This window comes from Aegilops tauschii, chromosome 2, assembly GCF_002575655.3.
Source record: "Aegilops tauschii subsp. strangulata cultivar AL8/78 chromosome 2, Aet v6.0, whole genome shotgun sequence".
NCBI classification, from domain to species: domain Eukaryota; kingdom Viridiplantae; phylum Streptophyta; class Magnoliopsida; order Poales; family Poaceae; genus Aegilops; species Aegilops tauschii.
Window position 1 is genome coordinate 118990209 of NC_053036.3, and position 9428 is coordinate 118999636.

Below are 9428 nucleotides of genomic sequence, written 5' to 3' on the forward strand. Positions count from 1 at the left end.
GATCATGCGGAGGGCAATCCCAAACCCGCTTTATCCTGCAAGAAAACTCCCCAAACCATGACTCCGTGGTCCTTAAAATCCGGGAGGGGCAGCACGGTAACTTCAGCCGCGCTAGTCGCGTCGCCGTCAGGCCCGTCGTCAGCCGCGGCGGCCACCGCGGGCTGCAAACGACCAACCACGGGCTTGGGTTGGGTTCCCCGACCCTTCTCTTCCCGGCGCCCGGGTTCCGCGATCCTAACCAGGGTTCAGCGCTAGCGACGACGGGAGCCCCACCTAACCCACAGGCCCAGACCGCCGTCCAAGCCGGGGCAGCCGCGTCATTTCCGCACCCTTCGCACAGCCTTCCGCGGCTCCGCTGCCTTTTTCCTCCCCCTCACTCTCTCCCCCCGAAGCAAATATTCCAATCCGACGGCGCCGTGCCCCGAGCCGAAGAATCCCGTGAAGCCGCCCCCGCCGCCCGGATAAAAATTCCCCCCCATATCCCCCTCGGGAAGCGAGCGATTGGAGCGGGGAGGAGTGAGGACTGAGCAGCGGCGGAAGGGACCCGGCCGGATCATCGCATGGCGGAGATGCACAAGTACGGGCTGTCCAACCAGCCCCCAGGTGCGGATTCGCCTCTGTGCTACTGCGGCGGTTGATCCGTACGCCCGTCTAGGGATTTCGCGGGGTTTCCCGGTTCGCTGGCGGAAGCTTTCGGTGATTTTGTCAGGGTTTTTGTGGGGCCGTGCGGGGAGATTTAGGGCTCCGCCTTCGAGCGATTCCCCTGGGTTGCGAGTTTTTGGAGGCCGCTTTGTTGTTTCTATGGGTTTAGAGTTTAGAATTTGCTTCTAGCGCCTTCTGTAGACTCGCAGTTGATTCGGGGGCTGGATTAGGAAAACTAGTCGGAGCATGAACGAAACCTAGACGGCATGCTAGTGTTGATGAAAGCGAGTTTTGAGGAAGTTACTAGTATTGTTGGTTACTGACTGACTAATGTCGCTGTTAATTCGCAGATATCCCCCAGATACTGCAGGAAGCACAGAATCGATGGCTGCGACCCACAGAAATCTGCCAAATACTGTCGAATTACAAGAAGTTCTCCATTGCGCCCGAGCCGCCAAACAGGCCTCCAAGTATGCCTTCTCCTTATTTGGAATTTCGGACCAACTTCATAGAAAACATTGATACCACAGTGGCTATTTATCCTTCCTCACCCATTCGGCTTGATGGTGTAGACTTATGTTCTAGGGTTCTGTGCTTGTCAACTTCTTTTTCTGTATCATGGATGTTGCACGCGGATATTCTAAAAGTCCAACTTATTGAGGTCCTAGGAAGTTGCTGTTTTGCTAGGAATGTTCCGATTTCAGTCAGCAGTTCCAAGGAGTCTAAAAACCTTTTAACATTGGTATTAACATGCTACAGCTCGGAATAATAATCCCCTAAAGGGAATATTCCCCTCATCTCGCATGAAAAATGTGTGCCATTGCATCAAATATGCAGATCATGATCCAGGGAGTAACCTTTTAAAGCATCAACCATACGAATTGGCTCCTTTAAGTTTAAAAGATGGGTGATCATGCATCCACTAATCACTAGTCATTTCACAATGGGGCTAGACAAATAAATGGCATGTGATCAGGTTGCGTATGCTACTACTTGGATTTTCAATTATTTTGTGCTCTTATACTTCCATATGAACTCCCTGTTTGTAGGGATAAGTGGCATGCTTATTACTGTTTCTTGGTTTCTTTTTCCTTTGTATCTTGTGTGATGTATAACCTGTACCTGCTTGATTTGCACCTGGTAAGTACATGTTGGTCAGTTTACGAAATGACATACCAATACTGATACGGCTTTCTTATCCATGTCATTCTTGTAGGTGGTTCACTATTTCTGTTTGACCGGAAAATATTGAGATACTTCAGAAAGGATGGACACATCTGGAGAAAGAAGAAGGATGGGAAGACAGTTAAGGAAGCTCATGAAAAGCTGAAAGTATGTACAAGCTCTTCCACAGAGGACTTCCTTTTCCATGTATAATTTGAAAACACCAGACAAATGAATAAATGATGGATACTGTTGTTGACTTCTTCATGAATCACTTTAAGTCGACAAATCCTATAGTATCACTGTTCTCTAAACATCTATAGTTGTTCTATACTGCTCTACAGGCTGTCCTATACAAACTTTACCCATCCCTATTCATGGGAGATGCCGTTTTCAGTCTCCAAGCTACAGCTTAAAGAAACATCAGAATGTGTCCGTAAAGTTATTGGAAAATACATACATTTTGAACTATTAATGTCATTGCTCAGAAACTCGGAAGTTTGAAAAGTTTTAAAATGTTTTCCTTGATGACATCTTTATGTAACTAAAAGAAGTAATCATCTACTCCCTCCGTCCCATAATATAGGATCGTTTGCAAGCTAAAACAGCTTCAAAATGAGCTTATATTATGGGACAGAGGGAGTAACTTTCTGTATCTCTTGTCTTGAAGCTTTGATAGCCCGCATTTTTTCTACACTTAAGCTTTCTATTGATGAAGAAAATTATGTGGTGTGGCCCAAATAGTTGCAATAATTTTATTGTAGCCCTCCGTTGTTCTTTTCTTGTGGCCTTATTACTACAACAGTGAAACTGAAGCTTATCCTTTTAGGTTGGCAGTGTTGATGTACTTCATTGCTATTATGCCCATGGGGAAGAGAATGAGAACTTCCAGAGGCGGACCTATTGGTTGTTAGAAGAGTAAGTGCTGAATAATGCAATGATTTCTTTGAGTATAATGTAAATCAGTTTCCAAAGCCAATTTGGATAGTCTAATGATATCTGAAATGATATCACAACAGAAGCATGACAGCATGCCATGATGATAATCATCTCCTATTTTTTTCCCCAGGGGTTTCATGAATATTGTTCTTGTGCACTATCTTGAAATCAAGGTACGTGTAGTTTCATGTGTGATGAACTTTTTGACTTAATTTTGTAAGTTTGTGACCGTATCAACTGAAAACTTCGCATGCATATTAGTACCAACTTTGCTGGTATGCAGTGCACCCCCCCCCCCCCCCCCCCCCCCACACACACACACACACAAAGGAACGGAATGAATATCTACAGGGCACCACACACACACACACTGTGACTATCATAGTGCAAATTATAACTTCACTCCATTAATATGTTCTGCATGCACATGAGCGTGTGTGTGTGGAGGGGGGGAGGGGGTTGAGAATAATGTACTCTCTCCTGTTGTCTCTTAAGTTTCATGCACCAACCAGTAGAACCGAAAGTCTGAACGGATGGAGAAGGTTGGGCAATCAACATATGCTTCAAGACCCCTCTCACGTGTGGCATGATTGCATGATTAAGCCTAGACATGGACAGAAAGAGGCAAACAATTCTCTCATTTAAATTGCGAAAGCTTAGACTTTAACCTCTGACACCATATTAAGTTTCCTGCACCAACCAGTAGAACGAAAAGTCCGAACTGATGGAGAAGTTTGGGCAATCCACATATGCTTCAACAGTCTCTTTGATTTACCACTTCATTTATGAATATTGCTTTCCCTTATCTGATGTTGTAAGTAAAAATGGTTTCAGGGTGGCAAACAAAGTTTCAGTCGTTCGAAAGAGGCTGAAGATAGTCCTGCTTGTTCAAACTCTTTTGCTAGTCAGAGCCAGGTAGCCTCCCAAACTATGGATGCTGAAAGCCCATATAGTGGACAGATTTCGGAATATGAAGATGCTGAAACAGGTCTTGCTGTTTCTCTATCTTCATTCGGCATCATCTGCACTCAGTATATATTAGGTGATGCATATTCAATAACGTAATTTCTTACAGTGTATCTAAAGCAAAATTCGGTGCCACAGATAATTCTCGAGCAAGCTCCAGATACCACCCTTTCGTTGAGATGCAGCAGCCTGTGGATGGAGTCATGATGGATAATCGGTTGGGTGCTCCAGCTCCAAGTACTTCCGTAAATAATCTAGGCAAGATTATGTTCTACCTTCCGACTCCTGATCTATTCCTCTAAATATTGACTTCTGGCTCAGATTTCGTTTTATAAACATTGCAGGTTATCAGGATGAAAATCAGGCTAGAACAGCTAACATAAGCAACAATTTTGTTACTCACCATGGCATAGCTAGTGTGTTCAATGATGTTGGAGCTGGATTGAGGAGTGGTTCCAAAACTGCACTCGATTCAGTGCACTTTGGTGAGCCCTTTCCAGAATATCCAACTGGATTCACGGAGCCAACACTCTATTCTTCTGTTACCACCATGGGGTCGAACAATCTGGATGATAACTCTCGCTTGGAAACATTGATGACTGAGGCACTGTACACCAACAACCTTACTCAAAAGGAAACGGATGCGCTGAGTGCTGCAGGCATGACGTCCTCGCAGGTGCTTTGCAGTTTTTTTCCGTTAATTTTCTTGTTGTGTCATGAGATGTTTGTTTCCGTGTGGCAATCATGCAACTTCTCTACACTTGCTCTCCTTTGTGCCTACTGTAGAGTCCTTGAGACCATTTGCAGAGGTATAGGAAGGTCCTTCCTGCTGTGCTTTGTCGTAGGACTACTGCACTATAATTCTGTTTATCTGATTGCACTTTGTAATTTGGAGTTCCCCTATAATGTTCCAATGAGTAATATTTAAGGGTATTATGTTTCACTGCGTTTAAGAGGCACGCGCGCGCGGGGGGGGGGGGGGGGGGGGGGTATTCATTTTTCGACTCCAGTATCCATTGCTGCCTGATGTATACAATGTTCCAATGAGGAATATTTGAGGGTACTATTTCACTACCTTTAAGAAGGGGGTATTTATTTTGCAACTCTTCAGTATCCACTGCTGTCTGATGTAAATTGCACAAGAGAAGAAGTTAATGGCAGTGGTACCATGTGCTGACCCCACACAAGAAAGGATCGGGTCCGGAATGATGATATACGTGAGAGAATTGGGGTACCACCGATTGAAGAGAAGCTTATCCAACATTGTCTGAGATGGTTTGGACATATACAGCGCAGGCCTCCAGAAGCTCCAGTGCATAGCGGACGTTTAAAGCGTGCCGATATTGTCAAGAGAGGTCTGAAGGACTGGAATATCACCAAAGAACTAGCCATGGACAGGGGCGCGTGGAAGTTAGCTATCCACGTGCCAGAACCATGAGCTGGTTTCGAGATCTTATGGGTTTCAGCTCTAGTCTACCCCAACTTGTTTGGGATTATTAAAGGCTTAGTTGTTGTTGTTGTGGTAACACGTGCCGACCAGCTTTAAGAAATTGTTTGTCTGAATAATCCCATATGTGTACTGTTTCCCAGATATGTTACTTATTTCACAATAAACTAAAATATTTCCCCAAATTTGCAGGTGCATAATGATAGCTATACAGATGGAAGCATGGGCTATCCGCTATTAAAGCAGTCATCATTGGACCTCTTCAAGATTGAGCCCAATGGGTTGAAGAAATTTGACAGCTTCTCGAAATGGATGAGTGATGAACTTGCAGCTGATCTGGATATCAAATCCACTTCTGATGCTTTCTGGAGCAGTACTGAAACTGTAAATGTTGCTGATGGCTCTAGTATGAGTATACCTATGAACGAGCAGCTAGATGCATATGTGGTCAGCCCCTCGCTTTCCCAAGATCAGCTCTTCAGCATTATTGACGTTTCCCCAAGCTGGGCGTACACTGGCTCTCAAAATAAGGTTTGCAGTCTTTTTTTATTCCATTCTGCTTTTATTTTGGTAATAGGCACGATATGAACACACTGGTATGCTCTATGTTAAGCATTCTGTTGTGGACTTCTAAAAGTTATAATGATTACCATTAATCATCTTTATTCCGCTTGTCACCCCAATGCAGGTCTTAATTACCTACTAGTATGCTCTATGTTGATCGTTATGTTGACTTCTAAATGTTATAATGATTACCATTAATCATCTTTATTCTGCTTGTCACCCCAATGCAGGTCTTAATTACTGGTACATTCTTGACAAATAAAGAACATGTCGAAAATTGTAAGTGGTCATGTATGTTCGGGGATGTTGAAGTACCGGTTGAAGTTTTAGCAGATGGCTCCCTGCGCTGCTATACACCAGTACATCAATCTGGACGAGTTCCATTTTATGTGACATGCTCTAATAGGGTAGCTTGTAGTGAAGTAAGAGAATTCGAGTTTCATGATTCCGAGACCCAGCATATGGAGGCAGCAGATCCCCATATTACTGGTATCAATGAAATGCATTTACATATCCGTCTTGAGAAGTTGCTTTCCCTGGGACCAGATGACTATGAGAAGTATGTTATGAGTGGTGGAAATGAGAAGTCCGAGTTAATCAGCACTATTGGTTCCCTGATGCTTGATGATAAATTTACAAACCTGTCAGCACCATCGGATGAAGAATTTTCTGCTGCACAGGACAAGAATCTTGAGAAATCGGTCAAAGATAAGCTATATTATTGGCTTATCCATAAGATACATGATGATGGGAAAGGTCCCAATGTGTTAGGCAAGGAAGGGCAAGGCGTGATCCATTTAGTAGCTGCACTTGGCTATGATTGGGCTATAAGACCAATTATTGCTGCAGGCGTACATGTGAACTTTAGGGATGTGCGTGGATGGACTGCGCTTCACTGGGCAGCGTCATGTGGAAGGTAATGGATTAATGTTTGTACCTGTCAGTATTTCATGTTTACTCATCTATGTTGAACTTACAGTGTCTATTATTTAGAGAGCGGACAGTTGGTGCCCTGATAACAAATGGAGCTGCAGCTGGTGCATTAACAGACCCAACTCCTCATTTCTTATCTGGAAGAACACCTGCTGATTTAGCATCAGACAATGGACACAAAGGCATTGCGGGTTTCCTTGCAGAGTCTGCCTTGACAAGTCATCTTTCAGCACTTACATTGAAAGAAGCAAAGGGTTGCAATGTGGAAGAAATTTGTGGATCAGCTGAAGCCGATGGCTTTGCAGAACCAACTTCTGCTCAGCTTTCTCGCCAAGATTCTCAGGCAGAGTCATTAAAAGATTCACTTAGTGCTGTTCGTAAATCAACTCTAGCTGCATCCAAAATATTTCAAGCTTTTAGGGTAGAGTCATTCCACAGAAAGAAGGTGGTTGAATATGGAGATGATGATTGCGGATTATCTGATGAGCGCACTCTTTCACTTGTTTCTCTTAAAAATACCAAATCTGGACAGAATGATATGCCGCATTCTGCTGCAGTTCGTATCCAAAACAAGTTTAGAGGATGGAAAGGGAGAAAGGAGTTTATGATTATTCGACAGAAAATCATCAAGATACAGGTATGCTCTGTTCTAATCTAACATATCCTTATCTTTTTGTATGCCTAACTCTCGTATAACCACATAATGCTGCATATTTTCTTGTAGCACATTCATATGATTGCTGACATGACAATTAGTACTTGGTTCTCTTTAACTCTTTGTGTTTTAACTTGGGAGTTGATATTTGTGTTTGAGGCTATAGGCCAACTAAGTGGTTTGATGGAACTATGCTTTCTATATGCAATGGATTAATCCGTGTTTAAATTGTTAGTCAAAAAATCATTTTAATGTGGTTTATACTCAAGGCATATTTATGATACTCTGCTCCTTTTTATTTTTCGGGATAATTTGTTATTGTACTTCGAAGCTGAGGTGAGTGTATGTAACTAGTTGCAGTTTATACTCCTGACATTTTTATTGAACCAGTAACTGTTCCTTTGAATCTTTTGGGGTACTTGGTCATTTTGAATGCGCTTATTCCAATCCACTAATTCAAAAAATAGAGGCGAGATTATTTAGCATCTGGTTCAATCACGTTTTAGATGAGAGAAAAGGTAACATGAAGCCAAATGTTATGGCAGTATTTACATGAGGTGCGTGACTCGTGGAAATGACATGAGTGGTCTCAACTCGTGAGTTGCAGATGTTGCGCTATCTTGATACGAGTAATTCCAGTTGATTACTCCAGTTGTATTAGGCTGTCAACTACTATAAAAATGCTAATATTGCTTATGGATTATACTTCTACTTGTGTTTTTCACTAGGCTCATATAAGAGGACATCAAGTAAGGAGAAACTATAAAAAGGTAATCTGGTCAGTAGGCATCGTGGAGAAAGTTATACTGAGGTGGAGGAGAAAGGGACGGGGCTTGCGTGGTTTCCAACCTGACAAACAACTTGAAGGGCCGTCCTCGCAGATCCAACCTGCAGAAGGTGGATCTGCAGAAGCTGAAGATGAATACGACTTCTTGAAGGATGGCAGGAAGCAGGCTGAAGGCAGACTACAGAGGTCATTAGCTCGTGTGAAATCAATGACTCAATACCCAGAAGCAAGAGAACAATACAGTAGGCTGCAAGCCTGTGTTACAGAACTACAAGAGTCCAAGGTTGGCTTCCTTTTTCCGTAACTTATTATTAGCATCTTGAACCATTGTTACATAAAAATGAAGGATATAACATACATTCCCTCCTATTGTTTCTCCTACTTATCTTTGCTGGAGCGCCCATCTGAACATGGCACCTTCATCTAACTGGGATCTGTATTTTTTATGGTTTTGGACAGGCGATACAGGATAAGATGCTAAGCGATGCAGCTGGCGGCGATGGAGGTGATTTCATGGTTGATCTGGAGGATTTGTGCGCGGATGAGCTGTTAGACACACCGATGTCCACTATTTTGTGACGTTGATGGGCTTTTACTAGACCAGTTAGGCTGTGACTTGTTCGTTTTACCAGACTAGTTGTAAATTCTTGTGCTAGATGTTCACTGCTCACCATTTGACTCAGTATAGCTAATACTGTAATACATGGGACATATATAGTTCTTCTATTAGTCACTTCATGGTTGGTTTATGCATGGCTCCTTGGCTGCTGAATCGCGGCGCAATGTTTTCCTTTTCTTGAGAGGCTCTAGTCTAGCTGGGATGAAAGCTGTCACTGACCATGAACGCATTTTCTAGTGGGAGGTCAAACTACGGCCCATTAGCAGCTTGTGAGATCAAAACGAATAGCCGAGACCAACCATGAACCCCTCTCCCACCAAAATGAGCAAACCGAGATGGTTTCCCATCAAAATGAAGGCATGAAGGTGAACCAAGGAAGGAGTGAGAGGAGCACAAGCCTCTGGTCACTTCGAATCGTCTCCAGCAACTAGCAGTTAACCAGCACGGAGCGCAGCCCAGGGAATATCTTTGATATGCCCCCAGCCCCCTCTTTAAACATTACTTTTACTTTCTGAGGATGTAGAAAAAAAGAGAGAAAAAACTTTTACTTATCCACCTTTGGAACTCTCCAAGCTGAACAACAGTAGCCGAACTTTTTTTTTTTTGCGAGAAAACCTTCAATCTATTCATCTTCTATCATAGCAGTACAACGAACACTAGAAATAATAAAAATTACATCCAGATCCGTAGACCACCTAGCGACGATTACAAT

At 43.1% G+C, this 9428-nt stretch overlaps 1 protein-coding gene across 3 annotated transcripts; it reads left to right on the forward strand.

The window, feature by feature from the left end:
• Nucleotides 1–305: 305 nt before the first annotated feature.
• LOC109782494 (calmodulin-binding transcription activator 2) lies at nucleotides 306–8846 on the forward strand. 3 transcript variants are annotated; one of them, XM_020341119.3, is made up of 13 exons: nucleotides 306–603; nucleotides 993–1112; nucleotides 1859–1974; nucleotides 2636–2724; nucleotides 2876–2918; nucleotides 3580–3733; nucleotides 3850–3969; nucleotides 4056–4387; nucleotides 5351–5689; nucleotides 5953–6638; nucleotides 6716–7292; nucleotides 8039–8380; nucleotides 8557–8846. In XM_020341119.3, the coding sequence occupies exons 1-13, from the start codon at nucleotides 561–563 to the stop codon at nucleotides 8674–8676; spliced, it is 3081 nt and encodes a 1026-aa protein (XP_020196708.1). In that variant the 5' UTR covers nucleotides 306–560; the 3' UTR covers nucleotides 8677–8846. The 3 variants fall into 3 exon arrangements, with proteins under 3 accessions (XP_020196708.1, XP_020196721.1, XP_020196715.1); XM_020341132.3 differs by having other exon boundaries at nucleotides 338–603; nucleotides 3821–3969; XM_020341126.4 differs by having other exon boundaries at nucleotides 386–603; nucleotides 3580–3660.
• The last annotated feature ends 582 nt before the right edge of the window (nucleotides 8847–9428 follow it).

Excerpts from the sequence above, each read along its gene's own strand:
- LOC109782494 (XM_020341119.3), top strand. The coding sequence starts at position 561 with ATGGCGGAGATGCACAAGTACGGGCTGTCCAACCAGCCCCCAG. Across the intron at positions 1,113-1,858 it reads GCCGCCAAACAGGCCTCCAA|GTGGTTCACTATTTCTGTTT; the intron begins GTATGCCTTCTC and ends TCATTCTTGTAG. Across the intron at positions 4,388-5,350 it reads CAGGCATGACGTCCTCGCAG|GTGCATAATGATAGCTATAC; the intron begins GTGCTTTGCAGT and ends CCAAATTTGCAG.